Genomic DNA, 26,635 nt, shown 5'->3' with positions numbered 1-26,635 from the left:
CTGTGCTCTTTCTAGCTAGCTAACTAGATTGATTTATGGGTGGATGTGATGATATTATTGGTTGAAATTGGTTGGTTCAAGCCTATACTAACACGTCATTTTAGTTTGCAGGAAGAAAACATGATTTGATTTGATCAAGGAATACAGAGAGAATTTGTTTTTTTTTTTGGGAAATATTGTTAAACAGGTGTACAGTATCACTAGGGATGAGCTCTAAAAGGGTTAAAAATGCATTTAATCTTAACTTTGACGCCTGTATGCCTGTTCTAAATGTGATAACATGTTGCTCCAGTTGAGTGGTTATAAGCCACTTAATTCTGGCTCAGCCTACATACAACCTTACTTTCAGTTTTTATATGAAAATGCAGCCAAACTGCGCTGGTTTAGATGTCACCTCTGCACCACTTTCCACCATGCTGGTTTACATCAGGTGCATTGGCGCCCGCCTGCCAAGGCTGCATAACATCTTAGGCCGTTTTCACATATGCACTCCGAACAACATCCTGAGAATCGCATCGGGACATTATCTGAATGTGCCCTTTCACACATGCAGCACACAACAGGAGATTGTCTTGTCAGACGTGTTGTCACATGTTGGAAATAATCCATTTCGTTTAGGTGAAGGGTTGCGGCTGCAGAATGTGCAGGAGGAGAAGGACTAATCCATAATGATGACTGTTTTTATGTTAACAGTAGCTTAATACAAACTGGGTCTCAAAACTAACCAACTGTGATGGAAGCAGAGAAGGGATGAAAAAAAAGGAGGGCAGTGCAACTCGAGTGGGTCGGCCTGCAGGAGAGATGCTTCATGGTGCGCTGGGATTTACAGGATGCACACTTTTACTTTGTCTGACTGTGATCTGATATTTTCACATCACAGATGACCAGAAAGACAGAAATGAGACTCGTGTAGGCTGATACTGATCGGTAGATAGTCTGTTTGAAAATGAAATAATCAACAAAAGAGTACACACGCAAGCCTAAAAGAGATGAAGCAGTTACACACTGTTTCACTACGGCTGTGACGATACACTAACCATCCTGTTTGATACTGTCATGATGCATGGGTGCTGATTTAAAAGGTACTGGGATTCAGTATTACAGTCTTTTGCGACTTTTGCTTGTTTTTTCAACACTAGACCAAAGCTGAATCATACACTTGACATGCTAGAGACTGTATATCATCCCTGACATTTCCAATAACGGTGTACATCACCAGTAGCACAATTAATCAGAATTGCAATAGTGTTGCAATATGGCCAAGTGCAGAACCAGAATCAACACATCACTTTTTGAAAAAGGAAAAATGTTTGAGAAAACAGCGTTATAAAGAGGTGCTATAGTGCTGCAGAGATTACCTGACCTAAAAGAAAACGTTGTTTGGTTCAGACCTCAATAAATATCAGAGTCACAGTTTTAATAGTTCAGTGAACATGAACATTGGAATGCATTTCCACTAATCGCATCACATATTGCGTAGCAATCACAATTTTAGTCAGAATAATTGCAATATGACTTTTTTACTAAATTGTGCAGCCCAGAATCATGTTTTTGTAAAAACCTGACAGTTAATGTAAATCTTGGGCACATCTTGAAAAGGCCAACATAAAAAAAAAACAAAAAAAGAAAAAGATTTTTAAAGAAAGATGATTTTAATAGCGCATTTTTATAGCTGTCTTATGAGCAGGTATGGTTAGTTTTAGATTTTGAAGGCTTTTAACACAGTTTTTAATTGTTTTAAGTTGTGAATTCTTGTCTGGGATAAGGATGTTTTCTAGCACCGAGCAAGTTTAGAAACTGAAAAAATAAAGCAGACCAAAACATTTCATAAATTACATGTATTTCATACATAAAAGTCCTTAAAAATCACCAAAAAATTGTCATTAGTGTTGGTATTGATTACTTTTAAAGTTTGTTTTTGTTAGGACATGATTGTCTCAATGCTCAAGAATGGGTGATTTATAACTAAGCGCCTGTAAACAAGAGCTCAGTGTTGCACAACTGTGAATCAGCTTGTTATCATGATATGCAGATTGAGTTATCAACTCTGATGCATTAAAGTGTCATAAATTCTTAATGCACAAGTGTTATGTAGTCCCCATTCGCTGCCATATAACTCAGCCAGTACGGCTCAAGGTCAGTTCGTGTTAATGTGGTTGTAAAGTCATTAAAAAAGTCTCACCAATCAGCATGAGTGCTCTCTGCAGTCACACACACTTTCTTGGGTCAATGTTTCTTTAGTTTTTCAACATTTTCTTTGGACTTGATCCTGGAAACAAAAGGTTATTTATGATTGTGTTGTTTGTCTGCTGTTGGAGCAGAAATCAGCGGTGCCTCGCTATGTGAGTCAACGCTATCACAATGTAAATACTGCAGAAATTATGACCTAGTCATGAGGAGCTGTGGGTTCTCCTCCTCACACATGCACAGTGTGTTCCCGCTGTGCTGTTTGTTGGTGAAGCCTGGCCACTTCTCTCTGGTGTATGTACGGTGCCGGTGTGGTGTTAATGGGCCCGTGGAGGGGGTGCTAATTGATTCATTCTTCCCAGTCTCATTCTCATTATCACCTGTTCCCGGGGTAGCATGTATCTCCCCAGGTTCCCCCTCGGTTTCCCTCGTGGCCCTTGTCCCTCCCTGCAGTTTGACTGTCAGGGGACAGGTGGCTGGGAGAGTCCCAAAGCCGGGCCGGGATCGTGGTGGAGGTGGAGGAGGGTCATCTCTGAAATTAGATTATTGTTGCATCTGGCTGACTGAACTGCTAATGATGGTGTGTTTTAATCCACTTCTCCTCTCCTCCCCCCTCTCCACCTTGTTGTTCACAGTATTCGCAGCGTGATGCAGAAGTACCTCGAGGAGAGAGACGAACTGACATTTGACAAAATTTTCAACCAGAAAATTGGTAAGTCTCAACGTTTTTGTAACATTAAAGGACAAAATCCCCTCAGATGAAATGCTGCAGACACTGTAATAGAATTACCAGCTTTCAATAGGATTTCTCATAATGAGCGAACAGGCTGCTCATCTACAGACAATTAAATCAAACAGTTGTTGGAATCTGTTTTATTTGAACGTGATCACATTCACACAGCCATTGTACATGACTCCTCTCAATTTACACAGAAACTTAATGCAAAAATGTCTTAACTCGAGGCTCACTGGCTTTCCAAAGCTTCTGACCACATTTAGTCTTAATGGGCTGATGGAGTTCGCTCAGGGAATTAGTCAGGGAAACCAATCTGCTAATGACGTCCGTGACATAGTGAAAGTACAGCCAGACTGATACTGGCTTTTCAAGGCTGATACTGAAATCGATGTTTCAGAGTTTAAAGGGCGGTTCAATTGTTTTTGTTTCTAAGAGGCTTTTATGTCTTTCTGTAGCTTCCCAGTTAGTCTTCCTTCTGTACTCAAACATGAGCATTAAGATGGCCGAGAAGTCATTTTCCCAAGCATGACCTCACACAAGTTTCTCCATGATGACGCTGCTACAAATAAACCCTCGAGGTTGAGAGTTGGCCTGCAACTAACGGATATTTTCATTATCAAGTAATCTGCTCAAATGATGGACACTTTTACCTGAAAAATGACTGAAACTATTAATTGATTAACAAAATAGTTGGCAGCTACTTTTCTTTTGACCAGCTAAATCATTGCAAATCCATACTGAACTCCTGTTAACAGGTGATTTGTTATAATGGAACTGAATCAGCCTTTGTAGAAATTAATTCATTACATGCCTTCTAGTAATTTTGTAACTGTACGTTCTTCAACCTATGATCAAATTAATCAAATTAGTTTTGAAGAATCGTGACAAATTGTGAATGACGTGTGTTTTACATTTGAAACATAAACTTGTTAGTTGTTAAACTATCTAATGAGTGCTGGAAAACATACTCATGTGTGAGTATCGTATTGATGAATATTCATATTGGACTGCCAAAGAAAGTCTTGGTCAGGGACAGCCGTACCATCTTCTGTTTCCAGAGTCAAGAATGAACAGTCACACTGAGTGATGCAGATTCTCTGGAAACTCCACTTGCTGATATCAGGTTCAATGTTAAATTCAGTTTTTTTTTCTCTCTAAATTTACAGGTTTTTATCGTCACAGACTTCTTTTATTACTTCTCCATGAACCAATTTATGGCTAATGTTGGGAAATTTTAGCTACATATTGCTTTAACGGACATAACTGAGTCAGGTTGCGTACTTAATCATTTTTCTCTTCTTGTGCTGCTGTTACAGTCTGTATTACCAGCCAACATTATCCCATAATCATCACCTATGGATGACTGCTGTTACAGGGCCTTATTAGTACAGTTAAGTCTGTACTGGTGTAATAAGAGGTATGCTTCGATAGCTGTTTCCATTTTGGCTCCAGGTTGATAAAATACCTTTTACCTCTTTTGCTGCTAGCAGCACGACTCTAGCATTGGCAGCGCGGGTCTGTCCGTAGGTTCGTCAGTCAGTCTGCCTCTTTAATCCAGACTGAAATACCTCAGCAGCTACTGGACACACTCCCTTTACATTTTGACATTCATTTCCACACATGATGACTCTTGCTGACAATGAACTTCTGACTTTCTTCTTGCACTATCATGATGATCATGATGTTGAAATTTGTGGTTTTAAGTCAAATTTATACTATTAGATGGATTGCTTTAAAATTGGCAAACACACCCTTATTAACTTTTCATTTGACACCATCATCAGGTCAACACTGTGCCTGTTCAGTGCTTTAGTTTAGGACCAAATATCTGCAAAATAATGACTGTTAATCCCATCAGGATCACTTGTGAGTCTTATGAGTCGATATCAGAGCAGGCAAAAGAAAATAAATTCAAATCGATTTGCCCATTTGAAAATGTAACTAAACAACAGAGTAGTTTAATTGCTGAACTATCATGATATGTTGCTCATTACAATGGAAGTACTATAACAAACTACCTCTAACACTGATAGTGAGTATTTTAGCATGCTGATGTAGTACAGCCTCACAGAGCTGCTAGCATTGCTGTTGTTTCATTCTTCAGGCAATGTGCAAAACAATCATTTAGCAGGCTTCTCATTTTTAGCTGACCCTGACCTTTACTTTTATGCATCTTAATGATATTCATCATTAACAGAAGAGTTCATCATTCATACCTAATAAACATTAACACCGTGACTTATCAAAAGGCCAAAATGAAAGTTGCCTGTTGTTTGCTCAATGTGCTCTTTGCTAACTGGCATTTGCTCGCTGTGAACAGTGATTTTTTGTGAGATAAGAGACGTCATGCTGCAGTCACCAGCAGGCGGGCTGTCTGTTTTCTCTAGTTAAACTTAATGTTTCTAAAAAAAAGTTGCTATCTCCATTGAATTTGTGTTATTTTTGAAATGAATCAGATAAACTGGATTTCAGATTTGATAAAAATGCTGTTGTGTGGTTCCATTAATGTGTGTGTAGCTGTAACATAAACCTACATCCAGCACATTGATTGCTCGTGCTCAGAGGTGAGCTGTTGTTATTGGTCTCGCTGGGGTTCTTCCGTTACCGCTGCTCGTCCTGACAACCATATACCCACCGAGCTGACTGGACAAAAGACATCGATCACACACTCAGCACTTTCATTTTTACACCAGGCGGCTAAAAATAAACCACATAATTGTTTTCCTGACAACGTATTTTATTTTGTTTGGCCACAGAGCACATGTCGAATTAAAAAGGCTTCCTCACATTGTCCTGAACTGTGACTGAATGTTCAGAATCATTCATGGCAGTAGTTGCTTTTTAATCTTTTGCTCCAGCGTGTATCCAGATACCTGCTGTCTGAGGTTTTTGTTTGTGTTTAGCGTCACTGTTTTCGATGCACGGGCTCAACGCAAAGCGCCGTCTTGTTTCCTGCTTCCTCCTGCCCTCCAGTCGGTAGCGGTGCCTCAGCGCAGGCTCCTCCGAGTGTTTCCATTCTGAGCAGACAGGCTGTGTGCCAGGAGTTGTGGCGTACCAGGGGACCACAGCCGCCCTGCAGGCTTCTGCTAGGTTTACTTACTGTTCTAGGTCTCAGCCCCCCTGTGAGAACAGACTGCGTTAATTCTCCCTGCCTCCTTCTCTTTGTCTCCAGCTCTCCTCTCTGCCAGACTTGTTGCTGGCTTTATTTCACTGTCGCTTATGTTCAGGATCATCACCTCATACTTCCTCTCTTCTACTGTGTGTGGTTGTGGAGCGGGTGTACACATGCTTATAAGACACTAGTTTAAAACCCATGACACTCAACCCGTCCAGTAATATTTCAACACTTCCCAGTAGGGCTTGCATTATACCAGAAATGAAATAGTTGATACCAATACCAGGGAAATTCCATGATTCTCAGTGCCCAATTCAGTACCAAAAAAAAAAAAAAACAATAATGAAATTCTGCCATTGTAACTTTTATTTGCCCTCTTTGAAATAAAAACTCTGTGCTTCCAAGACAAAAGGCCAAGGGAGATATTTACTAAGTCTGACCCAAATCACTGTCAGGGGAGCAAGTTGTCATGACTGGAAAGTAATGAGAAAGGAGTAAAGAGGTGATTTCTGCTGCTCAGCTCTGAATATAAGTTGAACTCAGAGTGCAGCATTAGTTAAAATTTACTGACATGATGATATAAACCATTACTCTGGAAATAATTGTTTAAAACAGTAATGTTATTTTTTCATGGCAGATGAGTGGTAAGGAGTCAGGATGGTAGCCTCCTGCTGTGAACTGTGCTCACTTTACATAACCTAAACACAGTAGCCATTACCGCCTGAAAATGAATTGATTTCGCTATCTATATTTTAATGTATTTTATATCCAGAAGAATCCATCATTTGTCAATACTAGAGGTGGTGTGAGCCAATCAGCATCCTCAGAGGGACAACTGGCAGCTATGGGCGTGGTTTTAGGTGCACACACAACTAGAATCCATACCGTTCTGAGAAACAAACCGTTTTCATCTGGGTTGTGAATGAACAATTCAAAGTGACAGAAACTGCTGTTTGCTTTTTTTTTGCTAATTGTGAACAAAATATATTGTAATGGAAACAAATAAGTAAACTTTTTTATTATTAATTTTTGACGTAAAGTCAAAAAAGTCCAAGTACTTCCATACACAGCTCTGTTTACTTCTTTTACTACTTTCTTTACTACTTTTTCTTTTCAACAAGGCGATGTGCCACTTACCATCTTCAATGTGTTGTTGGCAACAACGCCTACCAGCATGGAAAACATAACTTAACAACAAGCTGTTGTTCCTTTGGCATTTAACAGCAGACTAAAACACTTGCAAAAGTATATCCTTCGGCCGTCAGGTCCAGAAGAATTACATCCCCAGGACCTAAAGTACTATAGAAAAGGGAAAAGAGAGTTCAGAGTTTTGTCTCTGTCAGAATTTTTGCTTTGACTTGGTACTGAAGTAGTGGTTCTTGATATCTGGATGTCCCATGTCATTTTTTAGCCTATCACATTCTTACTAAACAATAGGAAGTGACGTGCTACTGGTCTGTGCTGGAATTTTTAAAATTACACAGATCTACTAAGCGTTTCAGTTCTTTAATAAGATTAAACATTCTTTACGTTGATCGACAGAAGTTGAAGCAGCAAATAGTTTGATAAGAAGTCATTCTAAAAGCATTTACTGGTTTCAGCTTCATCCAGAGCGCAGTGGTAACCCTACAGACAGAGCTGGTTTCAGCTTCTCAAATAATAACTTTCAACTGTTCAAAGCTGCCATTACAAAGTTTCTCAAAAAAATTACAAATAAAAAGAAGCAGGAGAATAATCAAGCACAAACTCACAGTCAACAAACAAATACAAATAACAGAGATAATAAAAGATAAACGAAAGAACAGATAAAATAAAAAACTGATAAAGGAATTAAGAAAAAGGCCCAAAGAAAAAAGTACAGATAGAATGAATAACAGATGAAATAGCCATTAAAAAGCCGAATGGTAAAAGTAAGTCTGGTGAGACGGTGATATTTCTAGTCGAAGTTTGTCAGGTTGTTTCACAGGCCTTATGTGTGTGAGGATTGTTGTTTTATGTCTTTGTGAGCTGAATCTCTTCAGGTTCTGGACTGAAGCCTGGATGAAGCAAAGCATTTTGATAATGTCACCTTTGGCTCAGGGGAAATCTGAATGTCAATTTTTCTCTATTCTCTGACATTTAATAGACGATACAATTAATCCACTAATTGAGAGAAAAAGCTTACAATTGCGTTTTTGGACTGAGTGTGGGGAATATAGTGTTTATTTGCTGAGGATTGGTACAGAGGACAGGTCCACTACAACCCACAGACATTTTCATGATCAAACAGCAGCAAAAACACACAACAGTGATGTCACTGAGCGGAAAATACGCCACATTAAAATGACATTCACCTTCCGAAATGATCGCTGTGAATCACCTCCAGCTACACCGAAAATTCAGTGTCACTAAAAATGTATTGATAAATGTAAAATTTATTTAAAAATAAAATCGCATCGCTATCCATAAAATCTTATCAATTCCCACCCCCAGGCAAAATATTCTTCATAAACAGACCATCTTCAAATCGAGATATCACCAAACTTATCCACAAAATCTCTTTCTAGTCCACTCCAAAGTTGGTCATGTCACATTTTAATATAGTAAATAGTAAAAATACAAAACCTAAATATTCAATTAACATGATATAAAACAGAAAATTAGAAAATTGTCACATTTGTGAACGAGGAACAGGTGAATGTTTGGTGTATTTTCTTAATCAGTGATGTTTGCTGTGAGCACATTATTGCTGCCCTCTTCTCTCATCTCCCCACTCATCACACTATCTGTCTTACTGTCTTCCTTTGAGCCAGAGCCCGTCCCCTGGTCGCTGCTGGTCATTAGTCCAGCTCTCAGGTCTCATTAGCTAGTCTCCCAGAAAACACTTGTTAGCAGTCCAGTCAATGTGTCTTTGCCTCTGGGACGTTTACATTCCAGGTAATCAACAGGCAGCCGCCCCCAGCTTAATTTCTCTGAGATAATTGTTTGGTCTCCACTAATGTTACACTGAGCTGAGGCGCTTTTCTTCTTTCCTCATGCCACTGAAAGTCAAATGTGTTGATTTTGCTCTGAACAGTCAGGAAGGATGGACATTTCTGTCGAATTATTGTGATCTTAAGTTGATGCAGAAGCTGCAGCTAATGAAACAGTTAAATACAATAAAAAATATTGAATTACTATTATTATTACTATTAATTATTGAATTTGAAAGGCTATTTCAGGTTGTTTAATGTGGGATTGTTTGAGGTACTTGTTAAGGCATGATACTGGAAAAAGACTGGAATACACCGACACTGGATTTTTGTAGCTGATGCCGATATATATATATAAAAAAAATAACTGATATAGATGTTTCATTCAATCTTCTTAATACATATGGCTAGTTCCGAAAATGCAGTTAAAACTCTTTTGTGAAGCACCATTTTTGAAGAAACTTTACAAATATTTTTACGGTGTTAAAAAAACAGTTTAGTGACCCCTCATATTTTCTCAGAACTGTACTGTACTATAAATGTGTCCTATCATGTGACTTTAACATAAATCTGAAATATACATGATATACAAATAGCATGAGAGATTTATCTTCATTGTCAGATGCTTATTTTCATATAGTGCTCTTTATTATGAATAACACTTTTTCTTTCTCATGACTTGTTTGACTTGGTGAACTGTTTCATTAAATTCAAGTCAAACTTTCTGGAAATTATACCAATTTAAGATGAGTGATGATTTGATCTACCATCATACAACTGTTTCTTAAAAGATATTTTAACATAGGATGATATTTATGTGTACAGATCAATTTAAATTAAGACAAAATGATCAAATCTACATAAAATGCTGTTTAGAAAACTGAGAAATATAAACTGATATATCTGTCTGGCTCATACTTCCATAGTGCATTATCTATAGCAGACGGCGGTCAGCATTTGGTGAAAGCAGCAGGAGTAACTGTGACCTTAAAAAATCAGTTTAAGTATAAGCTGTATGTAGAATATTTGCAGCCTTTGCTTTGCAGAAAATTGCAGTTACATAAGCCAAATATCAGTCTCTCCATACCAGCCAAACTCCATGTGCAAAATCAGTTTTACCCTGCAGAACACAGGAGCTGCTGGTCTAACGGTGCCTTAATCTGTTAGTTTGTTTGTGGTATTGTGTGACTCAAAACTAACCTTACAACACCAAACTCACACAATAACACAAACAAAATAACAGATTGAGGCAGCAGTAGACCAGCAGCTCCTGCGTTCTGCGAGTTAAAATGACTTTTTTTGCCAATGGAGTCTGGTGGCTTTGGAGAGAGTGATATTCGGTTTATATAACTTCAGTTCTTACGGAAATGGCTGGCTGACAGTGACCAAAAGTGGTGAAAATATTCCAAATATAGTACACACTTAAACTGAAATTGATTTTTTTTTTTTAGATGAAGCTTTTAAAAGTGGCTAAAACACCATTTGTTGCTGACCCTTTTCACAGCAGTACATTGCTTAGCTTCTGTGCTGGTGCTCCTCTCTGCTTCTCCAGCCTGGAGGCGTATTGACCAGTGTCTGCTGTAGGTAATACACTGACAAGACCTGACAATCAACCCAAATTAAAAGCCAGTTTAAAAAGTCTACACAAGTCTTTCATCCCTCACCGGTCGAGTCTCATGTTTTACCCGTAATACTCAGGTTTTCCGTGATCAGTTATGTGAAAATGTCAATAAGTTAAGTTTGGATTCATTTTGGTGTCTTAATGTTACCAGTCAGTGTTTTAGTAAGTGCAGGAAGATGTTGATGGTGAAAATTCACTCTGGAGCCTCTCGCCTGCATTACTGATCCATTAAGAGAACAACAGAGAGATGTGAAAGAACTGATGAGCTCAGACTGTGTAGCATTAGGCAGCACAGCTTAGGGAAATAGTCGTGAGGCTGAGAGCACCACAGAGAGCCCGTGGGTTGGACACATTTGAATGGCAAATCTGTGGCTTTGCATGTAACAGGACGTAGCTGTCCAGAGTGGTCAAACATAGCGCCGTGTGACTGTAAATGTGTCCAAGTAGCGGTTTCAGCAATGCAAACAATGACCACAAACCTGAGTTAAGGAAAGAAAACTCGATCTGAGTTTTAAAGCACTTTCCAATGATTTGATCTGTTTTATTTGCATAACACTTCCAAAGTAAGATCTGTCCTGTCACGTCAGGCCACAAATGCTCATTCATGCTTTAATAATCTGTCCCCCTCTATTATCTTTTGTCCTTCAACTCATTTAAAAAGCTGCAGCCATTGTTTTGATGCAGACAAAATTGAGAGACCTCAACACACCTGTCTTGTTTGACTGAAACTGGCTGCCATTGTCAGCCAGAATTGATTTTTAAAGTTCTTCCATTTGAAAATCTTATTGTTTTACACTGAAGCATGCCCTTTAATTTCACCCTTAGAAGCATCACTGATTGTGCCATCTAACATGGCAAATCAATGCTAATTTTAAAGTTATTCTGGCACAAAAGAACTTTCTTAAGTTGATTTAAAATATGTAAGACTTCTTTTATACACACAAAAGGTTTATTTCTCTCAAATTTTGATCATAAATATGTTGAAATCCGTGTTAGTGATCACTTCTCCTTTGCCAAGATAATTAATCCACCTGACAGGCGTGGCGTATCACAATGCTGATTAAACAGCAGGATTATTTCACAGGTTTGTCTAAGACTGCTCACAATAAAACAACGCTCTAAAATGTGATGTTTTATCTTGAAAAAAGGCACAGAACTTGGCATGAGTAACTGAGAAGGCAAATAATAGAACAATCTGGTAAGTTCAGAAAATTTCACTACTGTAATGCATCTTTTAAATCCAGGAAAAGACAACACACCATATCACGATATGAGGATTCCCAAAATGTATCACAATATTTAGTCTCACATCATGATATGATATTTTGATATATTGCTCAGCTCCACCTCTACCCTTTCCAGACTGCATAGATTTAATTAAATAGGTCCTTATAAATAAATCCAACAGACAAAAAAAAAAAAAAAAAATGATAGCAGTAAACGAACACATATTCAACGGGTTTCAAAATTTATGGGTGAACGTAGCACCGCATGGCACTGCACTGCCTGTAACACAGAAATGTGTGTCAAATCTTTGAGATAAATGGGATGTTGCAGGTAGTGTTGGATCTCTGTCACAATGCATCAGTTTATAATATCATCATGCGTAAAATATGCCGTCCTTTTCAGTCAGCTTGGAGGGTTTTAGCTTCACAGTTGGACATTGTTTTTAATCAACAGTTGCTGAAGCCGTACAGTGAGTTAGATTTTGATTTTAGTACTCTTAGCATGCTTTGTCCTTGAGCTCAACAAGCCTTGTTGACTGTCATGACAACCAAGGTCGGGATGGAGATGCTGCAGTGCTGCTGGAATGTTTATCCTCAAGGGTAGAGATGTGGTGTTAACTAGTCGATTTTTAGTCTTTTACCAACCAGAAAGTGTCATTTTGACATTTTGACAAATAGGTGAATTAGATGTGCCAGATAAATCAAACTTGAGCATCTAAAATACACTTTGACAGCGCATGATGATTTCATTTTTACCGATCTACCTGGAGAGCGTCCTCAGTCTTTGGCAGTATGTGAACTCTACCATCCAGACTCTTGAAGAGGTGAGAGTCAGCGGTCTATTTTTAGGTCTTGTTATAGATCTGAAGAAGCAGTGTTGAGGAGACTCACCTGTCTCTACATCAGCTGGATATCCAGTCCTCTGTGACGGCCTGGATGTGAGTGGACTCCTGCTTTTGAAGTCCAGACAAAATCAGGGTCAGGCAGGATGACCATTATGTAATGGACATTCTGTATGCTCTAAATTTAGCAGGCGTATTGGTCACTACTTCACCTTGAATACTTTTATTTTATTATGTATATAGTTTTATACAATAACTGCTGCATTCAGAGCCGTGGCCAGTTTACTAATGTGTTTTAATACACAACGTTTTCCAAAGCAGGCTGTAAATGTTTCTGATGTGTCTCATTGAGATTATATCATTTTATGGGTTTTGTTTTGGTCAAATTTAACAACTACCTGGTGAACATAGTGGGCAGAATCACATCTCTAAATGAATGCTGACTGTTGTTCTGTGTCTGCTGGATGTGTGAACACTTTTCACTATGATTTTACATGGACCACACTAACAATTCACTAACAATCAGAATTACCAGAATAAAAGTACTGCATGTAACCAGCTCAATCAGAAAATCCTGGCCCGATCTGGACTGATTGGAAGGAATTTTCAATCTGATTGAGAGTGGTGGTGTAAACCTTTGATAATTTGTTCAAAAGGAAAATAATAACAGTGTAAATGTTTATTCTGATCGTTTCTCTCTAGTTGAATTAAATCTCTCTTTAGTGGGTACAACTTTTCTCAGCAGGTGAACTAGTTTGCACATGTCAAAAAGTTAAACTCTGATTAATGCTTTGGAGCATGTGAACACATTTTATCAGATCATTTTATTTAGTGTTGATGTTAACAACAAGTTGGGATTTCTAACCAGACTGTAATACTGTAAATGTTGTCAGTGTTGTGATTGGAGCTTGTTTCACCTCTGAGTTTCATGAAATAATCCACCTTTTAGCGGGATGAGTAAAATGTATGTACAGTTAGTTAATTGTCAATGGTGGACCATTGCAACTGTAGTTATTTTTCTTTTTTCCAGTGCAGATAAATGCAAATTTTTACTGTGCAGACAAAAAAAGTAGTGTTAATAGAGGTGATCAATCGCACAAAGTTTGGGGCAGATTTCTACCAGTCATTCGTATCGGCTGTAACTCTCTGTCTGCTTGAGCATCATTGATCACTTTGAGAATCAAGAAATGGTTCCAACTGAGAACCGGCTCCAAACTGTCCGATCTATTTAAGTTGTGTGCCTCCAAGCTTATCAATTCCTTTGATCGATGCTGGCATGTTTTTCCCTCCATGCTGTGTTCAGACTCAGAGATAGCCTGTGTCTACATTGATCCCACATCAAAATTGATCAGGAATCAATATTGGACTGACTTGCAGGATCGATCGTGAGAATAATATCAATAAAATGTTATCAATTCCTGTGCCCAGTCTCTCTCTAAACTAAGCTAGCCGTTCAAACTCAGTCCTGCTTTGTCTCGGTGTGGACATCAGTGGACAGGGAGGTGACTCTGGTCTTGCTGAGCTCAACTAATTCGACTTCATAATTACATTTTCTTTTCAACTTCTTTCACAGTGCAGCTTTAACTTCATAGCTATTTTTGAACACCGTACTGCACTTTGCACACTTGTGTGTCTGTGCTAAACAGGGCGTACTTGTTGTCTGTACCGTGTGGTTTGTGTGCTGCTGCTGTGACTTGTGAATTTACTGCCGGGGATAAATAAAATGGGTCATGTTAATTTAACATATTATATTGTATTAGGATTTGATACTACAATTTAATATCAGCGGCAACCAATGATTATTTTCATAGTCGATCAATAGGTCAATTATTTTCTCGATTAATTGATTAGTAGTTGTTCGCCCATAAAATATCAGATAATGGTAAAAAATGTTGATCAGTGTTTCCCAAAGCTCAAGATGACGTCCTCAAATATCTTCTTTTGTTCACAGCTCAGAAATATTCAGTTTATTGTCATAAAGGAGTAAAGAGTCCAGAAAATATTCACATTTAAGATACTGGAATCTTAAATGTGACTTTTATTTGATAAAAAATGACTGATTAATCAATTATCAAAATAGTTGGTGATTTATTTAATAATTAGCTCAAATATTAGTATAAAAAACAGTTACTTGATACCTTTTTTTAAGCACACAAAATGGGATATTTTCTCTCTTTTTTAAAATGAACAACCTGCTGGTATATAAAAAGAAGAAGATCACTGAACACTGTCTGGTTTTGCTGGAAAACAAATTTCAACTGAAATCAACAAATTGTCAGTAACATTAAAAAACCCTCAAACAGTAACAGTATGTCCAAATATAAACATAGATGAAGGAGCTGTAGAATTTTGTGCAGGACTGCAAAATATTTGACAAAAATTGAGCAAGTTGACTTTATAAATGAAGAGTGTAACATGTGGAGGATGGAGGGGTGGGGAGAGATGAGTCAGTGTCAGTGGGGGTCTGAGGCCTGATTGATGAGGCCAGCTGCAGATGGGAAGAAACCGTTCCTGTGGCGTGAGGTCTTGGTCCTCATGGAGCGCAGCCTCCTGCCGGAGGGGAGTTTGTGTTCAGTGTCAGAGGGTCAACCTGCACGCCTCACCATTTCCTATCATTTTAAACATGTTGTATTGACAAGGTATTGAAGTATCAATGCTTTTGACAGCCTTGTTATCTTTTATGTCTCAGGAGGATAAACATGTTTAAATCAGTAACCTTTAAAGGACCAATTCACTCCAAAATCAAAAATACATATTTTTCCCCTGACCTATTTATTCATCTAGCAAGGTTTGGTGCAAGTTGCAGAATTTTAGAGAGATATTTTATCTTAAGAAAAGTGTCAATGTCAAACGAGACTCGATCACTGTCATTTCTAGACTCTCCATTTCTAGATTAATTATTGATTAATACATTTTTAATTGGTTAAATTCGTGACAGGGATTAACGGATTAATTATTAATAATAAATAATATGCAAAATACAAGTCTTTTTCTCCATTCCAAGTTTCCTGATACAACAAATTCCTCTGCCAGACAAAGCAATGTCAAACAAGGCGCAATTACTGCCATTTCTAGATTAGTCTCTGTTTCTAGATTATTAATTGATACACATTTAATTGGTTAAATTTGTAACAGGGCTTAATTGATAAATTATTAAGATCCCTATCATTAGGTCACTGACATATACATACATAGATGAAGATATATACATATGGTATCTAAATACACCATTTATCTACCCTTTACTATTTCTTTATTTAGCAGCACTATACATTAAACTGTACTTTTCTTCTTTAGACACTAAACTGATTGGTTGTCTCACTCCTGGTGCTCCTGTGCAATGACAATAAAGTTGAATCTACCCTCCTGCTGCAGGTTAAATCTTTATAGCGAGTCGCAGCATTGAGGTATCATTCATAAAAACTGACCCGAATAAAATTAGTTAATAAACAAAGCCGTCCCTCGTGACCACTGTGAAATATGAACCTGTGGACTAATGGAGGCTTTGAGTCAGAGAAGGAATCCAACGGAAGAGAGGATCATTGACGAGGTTATTGGAACCACTGTGTTTTATTTGGATTGCATCATCTCCACCTCTGTGCCGCGCCGCAGCTCCTCCTCTGTCTTCATGCTTCAGCCATTTCTTCTTCTCCTTCCTCTTCTTCATCATCTTCTTTTTCTGCTTCATTCTTTCCTAATGTTCCCCCCAATCTCTCCCCTTCCCTGTCTCCTCTTTCTCTCACTCTTGCCTTGGCATTCTCCCTCTCCATCTGTCAGACTTCTGGAATGGATGATGGAGAGTCGTGCGTTGCCTAGCAACTGCGGTTGCCATGGGAACCCGACCAGAACTGCTGCATTTGCTTGTCGACGGGGAGAAATGAAATTGATTAAAGGAGGAATAAAATAGGTGATGAGAATTGGAGAGGGGGAAATGGAGAGGACTGCGTTAAAAGGAGAGCAATAAATGGAAAGAGGAGCCTCTCTCTGTTTTTTTTTTCCCTTTTTCTCCCAGAATGCAACATTTCTCCTAGAGGCTAGGATGCGTATGTCAACAGACTGTCCACGCCTCCAGTCCTTCTCACGTCTGTCCTTTATTCATCCATCATGATTCACACTATCTTCACATCAAAGGAATCTGGTTTCAGCTAGTTGGAGTTACAAACTGAATGTTACAGTAACTGGTAAAGTAATGTAGTATTTATATTTTTAAAAGTAGTCATTATTCTACTGTGCTGTTTCTTTTCTTTTATACAGCAAAAATGTAAATGATATCCAAACATACTTCATCCAGCCTTTAATAGTAATAATAAAGATCACAAACTTTATTTCTGTGGCTCATTTAAAGGGAGTTTGGATTATTTGAAGTTGGGTTGTGTTACCACAGATATAAAAATGAAGATACTTCATTGGCTGCTGCTGTACGTCTCTGTGGTTTGTCTTTGCAGCCCGTCACCATATTAAAGACGTCAAGATCTGCTTGTAAACAACACAATGCACAAAATTGACGGCAACTTCCCTTTTTCTAAATCAGTTTTCATTTGAATTAAAAGTTCATGCACGCCTTCAGTTTCTTGCAGACAGGTGTGTAGGAGGAACATCTATAGGCAAAAGAGTAGAGAGCTCCCACACTGTCATTTTACTTGCAAAAGACTTTATTAGGATACGTTATGGTCCTTAGAACTTCATCAGGTAAAACAATGAAACAATTTTTCAAGTTTTCCCCCAAATTTCTACTAGTTAAAAAATATTTTCCTTTTTTTTTTCTCACAAGTTTTTATAAGATATAAAATATTTCCCTATTTTTCTCATGTTTGTATGGAATTTAAAAGTAATTTTCTCTTTTTGCCACGGTTGTGTGACATTTATAAATATACATATTTTGGTGAGATTCAAAATATTTTTCAACTTTTTCCATGTTCCATTGAGTTTAAAAATGGTGCCTTTCCCAAGGATTTTTGATATTTCCAAAATACTTTATATTTTTTTTTATTGTGCAGTAAAGTGCATACAAAACAAGGGAAGACAATTACAGAGAGACACAGCAGTCAAAAACATCTTTTGCAAGCAAGACAAAGACAAACAACAAAAACAAATGAGACAAAAAAGAACAAAAACAAACAATACAAAAAGAGAAACTGAAACTAACTGAACTAAAATTTTGTCTCTATGAGATTCAAATATTTTATGGTTTTCCAGATTTAAATATATTTTTCTGATTCTCAAGGTTTAATGAGATTTTTTCTGTTTTTTTTCTATTCCTTATCTTATTATTTCAGTGTCTGTATTTGCTTTAGATTGTGAACAGCTGTTGTTGTTTTACCTGATGAAGCCCTCTCTCCTCTGAACCAATCTTCATGCAGTTAGATTTGTTTTAAAGGCAAGAAATTGAACATGATAGTGGCTCCGTGTTGGAAGGATAAAGATTACAGATTAAAGATTATAAAGATTTTTGTTTTCCAGACTCCGTTTAGTAGAAAAACATCTTTATAATTACAGTGTAATCCATACAAGCTGAGACACACATGATAACTCCTCTTCTGCAGGCGGGACAGTTGCAGTACACAAAAAATGTCACAAATATTGTAAATGTCAAAACCTGACACATACAGTACACTTTTCAGAGAAATTTGCACAAGTTGAAACTCTAAATAATTGATGTTCCAGTGGAAGCTGTGGCTGTTCAGAGGCTTCATGTTTTGGCGTACAGCCGATTAAATCAGCCCCAGTTATTGAATTTAATTCCAACAAGTGACCACCATCATGTTCAATTTTTAAGGTTCATAACAAACCAAATTTCTCAACGGTCGGTTCAGAATTCAGCGTTCGGGTCAGTTTTATAGTGAAATCTCTATCTCTCGATACACATTGTAATGTTTACTAGCGGATTTTGACCACTTTAATATGGTGGAAAGGCAGACACACATCAGATCGCTAATGCAGTGTCTGTACCTGTGGTCTGCATCCTCCAAATTAGGAGAAGCATCAGGACTGCCGGTGTAGGAGGCTAAATTATGTACTGCTGTAAGAAGGGCAGCAGTGGAGGGTATTTTAGTCGCCTAAAAAAATATCATCAGTTTAAGTGTACACAATATTTAGAACATTTTCACCACTTTACTGACTCCTTTGAGAAAACCAATACTTGTAGAACATAGGAGTTGCTGGTCTGCCTCAACCTGCTTGTTCATTTTTGTTATGTGACTTTGGTGTTTTAAAGGGTTGGTTTGCATTCACAGAAGTCACATGGAAAACTATGACTATAGATAAGTACCTCATATGACCCAACTTCAAATAATCTGAACTTTCCCTTTAAGACTTGTGTGAAACTGTGGTTGTATTGAGTCATTCACTCCAAGGGGGGATAACATTGCTGCTCGGACTAGGTTCATTGTTCACACACTCTGAGACTCTCACCTTCTCACCTTCTCACCTCTGAAACCTCAAGGGTGGAAGGTGTCATTTAGGGGTTTGGCTTGATGATAAACGTTAAGTGTTGAGTTCCTTTACATGCAAAACTGGGAGGGAAGCGGGTTAACTTAACGCCATGCAGTCTGCTGCATGTAACACTTTAACAACATTGTATTCTGAACTAACACTCAACTTGCTCCTCTTCTGTCGAGTTGTGAAGTTTTAGCCTGATAATATGTAGGGCTTATGGGAAGTGGTGTTCTTTAAAGGCCACTGAAATAGAATAGAATAGATCTCTGTGCTCAGAGAACAATGAGCAGTTATTGATTCTTCAGCAGTGTGTAAAAACAAACAAAAGCAAATTAAGATGACAACTATATATGTGTATATATGTGTGTATGTATATATAAAGACAAGTGTAAAAAAGGACACATAAATACAAAGATAAATAATGAACAGACTATAATATCTCAGTTATTATAAAAAGAGAGAGACAACACACATCTTTATCTAAGCACATGAAGTGAGAAACATAAAATACTGTTACAAAATGCTCTTTTTTGTGGCTGTTTTAATGAACATTGTCAGAAGTGTCAGTGGAATTTTTGAATGGGGTTTTCTTACTTCTGTAACAGATCCCAGAAGTTCTGATTTCACTTTGGCTCATTATTGACCGAATCACCGTGATGCTGCACTAACAACAACAACAACCGCCGCCTCTGGGTAGAAAACTGGTGGTTAATTTGAATTGTGGAGATCAGCAATTTTTTCTTTATTTGTCTTGTCATTTTAGCTGTAACTGCAGGGACTGTAACTGTAAGGCTTGCCTATGCTGATAAAAGAAGAGTTAAAACTATTATAATTGAATAATCTTTAAACTGCAAAAATGGCAGAAAATTCTGTTTATATGGAGATTTCCCAATTTTCTTTGTTATTATCATATTAAACTCAGTATCTTTATTTTACACTGACAAAACAAGGCATTTAGAGACGTCACTGAAAACTGGGATGGACATTTTTCACTATTTTCTAACATTTTATTGACATTGCTGCCCTAGATTAAACATGACAATTGCCAGTCTGGGCGAGTGGAAAAAGCATTAATGCTGAACCCTGAACAGTAACATTTCAAGATAAACAAGTCAAACACAGTGCTCCACCTTTCTGACCTTTCTGCTGTGCTTATTTTATGTACACTGATACTTTGCTAACATCTTTGATAAACCAAATCTACCAAACAGCGACGTCTCACCACTTGTTCTATTTAGACTGTCTTTTCTTTAACCTGTGGTGCAACAAGAAAATTAGGCCTCCAGTCTGATGTTGGTAAAAACATAAAACATGTATTTTAGATGAATGTGATGTACATCATGAAACAACAAAGCATTCAACATGTCGCTGCCAATAAATTACATGTAGGTGACACGGTTTATCTATCCAGAAGTTATTATAAACAAACATTTTGATTGGTTTAGAGCTGCAATGATTCATTAAATAATCGATTATTAGATTATTAGATGAATTGTCAATTATTTTGATAATCAGTCAAACCGTTTGATTCATATTTTAAGAATAAAAGTCAAAATTTTCTGATTCCACCTTCTTAAATATGAATATAATCTGCTTTCTTCACTCGTTTATGACAGTAAACTGAATATTTTTGAGTTGTGTATAAAACAAGACATGGGCTTTTGTAGACAAAACAACCGATAAATTAATCTATAAAATTATCAGTAGATTAATGCACTATGAAAATAATTGTTAGTTGCAGCTGTAGGATGGTTGGACAGCCTCCTTCCTTTGCTCTGGACTCTGGCTCAGGCTGATGCTGTCCAGACGGTGTGTTAGGGTCAGCTGTGTTTATTTGTGTGTCAAAGTCCACCAGAGGTTGAACACACTCGCATTTACTTCTCTTCCAGTTAAATTAATGTATTTCACTCCAGACTTTTGCTGTTTTTTTGATGCTGGTGTGACCACGTGTTTACCCACAATGCCACTGGCACCCTACCTTATGTCACCTTCCAGTGTTGCTGGTACTCAAGCTGGTGAACCTGGCGCAGTACTGGCTCTCACGTCTCTCTACACGCTACAGAGGCAGATGTCAGCTTTTCGCTTTGTTGCTCACTTTCCATTTTTGCTCCGACCCATCCTGCCCCCCCCACAGATTTTGGCAGCGTGTGTGTGTGTGTGTGTAAGTGTGATCTTTTAATTCACCATGTGTCTCTCAGACAGGGACTGTATGTCTGTGTTGTTAATTGTATGTTCTAATTCATTTTTGAATTCATTTTTTATGAATATGATAATTGTTGGCATGTTAAAGGTAACACCATCTGTTGGTGACCACATCAGTTTGATCACATGTGTACTGATTGATAGTAATAGTCCCAAATATTCGATGCAACCAGCTTGTGATTGGACGTGCCGGTGGATGTGATGAAGCCCAGCCAGCAGGCCTGGAGACTCTCTCCATATGCTCATATTCTTTGTTAGGCTGCGTCCCGTGTGTCCAGTTAGGTCTTAACACACATGCATAAATCGTAATTGTCTCTCCACATTCAGCGCCTGGTTAAGTGCGTGTGGGAACGCTCACCTCTCTTAGCTTGTTTTTTTCTTTTTTATGAACTCAAGTCCCAAGGTGTTCATAATTTGCTGTACAGTAAGCTGCTCGCATTAGTGCAGAAAGCACAGTGTGTTTAAATGTCAAGAGCTGTCCTCTTGGTTGGCATATTCAAAGCAGCAGTCTTTGTAAACAGTCAAAGTTGCTCCAGGACGAGACATCCGCTCTGTCATTTGTTTTAAGTTTTGCAAACAATCCTGTGGCGATGAAGTTGGAAGCTGGAGGCATGAAAGCCTCATACCTGCCCAAGTAAAAAGGCTTCCAGTGCGTTTGGTGTCAGTCATTTTCTTTGGACTTCTTACCTCAGCTTGTAGTATGGTCTCATACTCAGAAAGGAGGTGTCTTTAAAATTAGCACTGTTAGAGTTGTTTTTAACTTAATGTAACATCTAATCATGCTTTTCACTGGAAGTTAAAGGACCAAAATGTAGCAGTTGTGCGTGCAAAATGAGTACAGATATCCAAATGGTTAATTGGAGCCATAGAGTGTATATTAAATAGATGGAAATATTATTTAACATGCAATCTAAGGTTGAAAGCGAGTTGTTCCCCCCACCTCCTCCTCCACAGACCCCAGGAAGCTTGGATGAGCACTGCAGGAGTGCAAGACGTGCAAAATCATACATTGATAATAGCAAACAAATAGCAAGTCCTCCACTGTAAGTTGATCAGCTGTTTATAACTCTGTTATCCTAAAAAGAAAAGCCCACTGTGCTGAAAATTTGCACCCTGGACTTCAGATTCAATGGCTGTCTGTCTCACTCCCTGCCAAACTCCATTAACATTTTGCTCAATTTAAATGTTAAAAACATCCACTACTTCTAAAAGATAATTAATGATTTCTTACGGCTCATAAACACGCTTAATCATTCAGCAAACATTTGGCATTGATTTAAACTCTAATCAACAAGAAACAGGCAAACAAAAATAGTTTTTCTGGACCAGCATAGAAATTTCAAAGACAGCTGCGGTGTTGTTATTAGAGAAGGGAGTATTTCAACTTCATGTTTCCTTGATTTCTGATGACATTGTGGTCATTTTATGATTTGTTACAGTAAATATATTACAGATTTATTCTTAAATTGTTAAGATTTATTAGTTGAAAACCTGATGCATATGAATTGTGGTGTCTGGAGGTCAACATCAGACAGTTCATTTCCTGCATTCTGGTGACATTTTATGCACCAATTTGGGTCATTTCTGCATCAATCTATGGTTGAAACTCTCTCTGACATTCCGTATTGCTTTCAAATATTTAATTTCCTGTAAATCAATTTCTAACATATTATTAACATGATCATATGAATTTATAGATTATAATTAAGTGTCCCTCATTGTCCAGAAATCACATGCTTTGGTTCTTTTGATTGTTTTTGGACAGCTGCTCTGTAGCTAATGCTGAACACTTCTGGAAGTAAACTTGAAAAACATTATCTAGTAGCTCCTTAGCTGCAATTATATCTTACTTGGTATTGAGACATTTTCCCTTTTCCCTTCTGGCTCCTCCGTGGTTATCACAGTTAATTATTTTTCTCATTCTGTTGCAGATTAAAGCACTGCTTTTGAGGTGCTTGCTTCCACCAGCTACTTTACCAGGGGCATTGTTCCATCACGTTCTCTCTGTTTGTCAAAATAAAGTCCCCTGTGATGTTTTTATTTTGGGGGGGCTCATGCATGTGTTCTAAATATGGAGGGGGGGCGTGGCTCCTCTGTCCACTCTGAAATCCACACCTACCTGTAATTTTATTCTCATTTACTGACCAAAAAAGCAAACATTCAAAAAAGATTTGATTGAGGCTTAGTTATATTCAACATATGGAATCAGTATTTTATATATTTTGAGCCCAGAACTCATTCGGGCTGTTTTTATTAAAGAGATCTAATTGTTCTGCCTTTTGAACCAGCACATAGCAGATCTCTGAGGATTTACATATACAATATATAGGGTGGATTCAAAATCCATAAGCTTGCATGTGAGATTTTCTGGTGTATGTCTGTAGTTTTCAAGTTTTAATAGCAAAGGCTGAAATTTAGATTAGCCAATGGGAAGAAGAGCTGCAATGATTACTTCATAAATCAATTAGTCGAGGCTCCAAATTTCTTTCTGAGAAGTTTTTCCAACTTGAGGGTACATTCAAGTGAGTGTTCTCAGTCGGGAGCTCATTATTCTGATTATTATTACGCCACATGAATGCCTCTCCTCAGTATAACAACAGATGACTTGGGTTGTTCTGATAATTTGGAAATAATTAATGACTGACTTATCATCACTTCTGGTGTATACAGTATGTTGTACATAATCTGTTATTGAGCAGTGAACACAGACACAGTTACAGAGTGTCTAAGTCATGCCCCCTCTAGTGTGCCCTATGGGACCTCAATTCAGAAAATATGAACCGTAATCTAGGACAAGAGACAAATTACTTTTTATTTTAATTTTTTTATTCCTGTTTGAACTGTGCCATGAATTACTCATATGTTGCTTTTCAAATTGAAACTAAATTTTTCAAGTCCAAAAAGTTTCAGTTTGTGATATTTTTGTTGTAGTTTATTTTAGTTTTATGTGAAACAGCTCAGTGAACTACAGCTCCCATCTCACACAATATATGTCACCAGCACCAGTCTCACTGTTCCTTATAACCTTGTCTTACCTGAAGTGTTTCGTCCAGTGTTCTGTTCTGTTGAGGGACTACATCCTGCTACGAAAACACACCAGCATCGTAGCTTCAGTGGCTAACGTTAGCTTTCGGAGGGAGAAAATAATGACGTCACATATAGGACTTCTGGGTGTGTAGTCTTTCTAACTATGTATCATCACAGTCTGATACCTCAACAGTTTTACAACAAACTGTGACTGTTTTGACTTATAAAATCATCTTTTAAATTGTCAAGCATTGTGTGTGTGATTCAAGTCACAATTCAAACTCAACATTGACTACAGTTCATATTTTTTCTGAAGTTAGGTCCTATGGTGGTCCACAGGAAGGGGCATGACTTAGGCACTCTATTTCAATCCTTATTTCCTGATTTGGCTCGGTTTTGTGGGATCCGATGTAAAACCTGGAGGGGACTTCTTAAGTTTGTCATTGTGAGCTGGATTGGACTTAACTGTTTTGGAGTGGTGGAGAAAACAAGACAGACTCTTTTCAGAGTGGATTGAACTCATATTTTTCTAAAGCACTGGTATCAGATTGGTATTTGATATCAGCTGATATGCAAAGGTTAGGTATTGAAATCAGTATAGGGAATGAAAAAAATATTTCATCTTTATATTTGACATGAGTAGCTGAGATATGTAGCAACTATGTTATGAACTTGTTAATAAAGGTAGTGAAAATCAGCAAAGGCTCAATAAAGTAATGCAAAACGTAGATTTATTTATGATACCATGCCAGCGTTGAATTTGAAACCTCTGTCAAAAAAACACAATTCAAAACAAATGGTCAGAGAGAGATTAGCATTTCTGAAGCTAGCATTAGCACTCACACTTGGTAATCATCATCAGACAGCAGAGCAAGAGAGCAGCAAGACTGTGAGAATACTTAACATTGTTTGCTAATCCTGATGCTGTACTTGAATGAATATCTGCCACATTGTGCAAAACACACACACACACACACACACACACACACACACACACACACACGCTCTCTCTGGCCTGCTCGGTGCTGGCTCTCTTCCACCAGTAAAGGTCAGTTTATGTATAATGCAACACAGTCATCCCTTGTCTCACATGACCCTTCATCGAGAAACTTTTTTTTTTCTTTTTCTCTTTTCCATAATTTGAATTGAGACAACATAATGCATTTCCTTTTTTCACAATACTTGTTCCCTCCAAATAAACATCAGCAGTTTGTTTCGTCACTGTTTACACAGCAGGACAGTGAAGGGAGCTTCAGATACACATTTTTTGAAGGGCTGTTCTGAATGTTTAAAATTCACATTTGAGCATAAATACACAGCTGAATGTTCGGAGAAGTCTCTGACAGTCAGAGGCAGTGAAAGTCTCGACTACATACTTTTTATTTGTTAATGCTTTTACTTGACTTGATGTTGACCCAACTTATTTATCCAAGATAATAATGTGAGAGTGAAAGAAACACAGGTAAAAAGTGGCACTTTCTGAAAGATAACATTGATGAGAACAAGCAGAAAGTGAGAAGACGGAGAAAAGTGAAACTTCTGTGTGACACTGAAAGAAGTCTGGTGGTGTTAAAACAGAACTATGTTTATTCTTCTTAAGGCGTCTTTAAGGACCCTTTCACGGCTTCCTCACTTGGTGCGAACTTTCAGATTTTTCAGTTTGATCAAAACCAAAATAACTGTTGCGAAACTTACCCCAGACCACAGTCCGGACCAAACATCTGGATCAAATTGGACCACGGTCCGTTTTGTTTTTAGTAAGGATGGGTATTGTTTAAAAAATTGCTAAAGGGATCAAATTAAGGTATCATTTGACAGGAGAAGTTTCGATTCTAATTGTTAGTGGGTTATTTTGCTCGATGCCTTAAAGTACATGCGTCAAACGTGAGGTCCATGGGCCAAATGTGGCCCGACATTTTGAGTTTGAAGGCTACACAGACTGAAACAGCTCTTATTGTTGTTTTAACTTAATTATTTATAGAATTTGTATATTTCCTTTTTAAAATGAATTGTACAATAGTCGTATACTTGAAAATGAGAGAAAATTGAGTGCGACACTTCTGCCTTAAAGCTATCGAGTACTGATTGTCAGCCCTAGTATCAAGTGTAAAAACATCTTTTTTGAAATTTGACCTTTTGACTAATGACAGAGGGTTCTGACAGGCCGTTGACAGAACTAGAGAAAGGAAAACAAAGCAACAAAACAAAATGACTCGCAGTCACACACGGGGAGAGGAGGAGACCAAATGTTAAAAACGACATTTGGTCCGACAACGTTTTAAAGATTCAGTAG

General features: G+C 37.8%; 1 protein-coding gene across 1 annotated transcript in view; it reads left to right on the top strand.

Moving 5' to 3' along the window:
- Positions 1 to 26,635, top strand: part of grk3 (G protein-coupled receptor kinase 3) — a 91,983-nt gene that overhangs the window by 24,243 nt on the left and 41,105 nt on the right. The window contains exon 2 of the mRNA XM_084745489.1: positions 2,823 to 2,899. Within this exon, the coding sequence (XP_084601615.1) occupies positions 2,823 to 2,899 (77 nt within the window). The remainder of the gene's footprint in view (positions 1 to 2,822; positions 2,900 to 26,635) is intronic.

This window comes from Lutjanus erythropterus, chromosome 20 (assembly GCF_056507025.1).
Source record: "Lutjanus erythropterus isolate fLutEry1 chromosome 20, fLutEry1.hap2, whole genome shotgun sequence".
NCBI classification, from domain to species: Eukaryota; Metazoa; Chordata; class Actinopteri; order Lutjaniformes; family Lutjanidae; genus Lutjanus; species Lutjanus erythropterus.
This window is presented reverse-complemented; position numbering and strand designations above follow the sequence as displayed.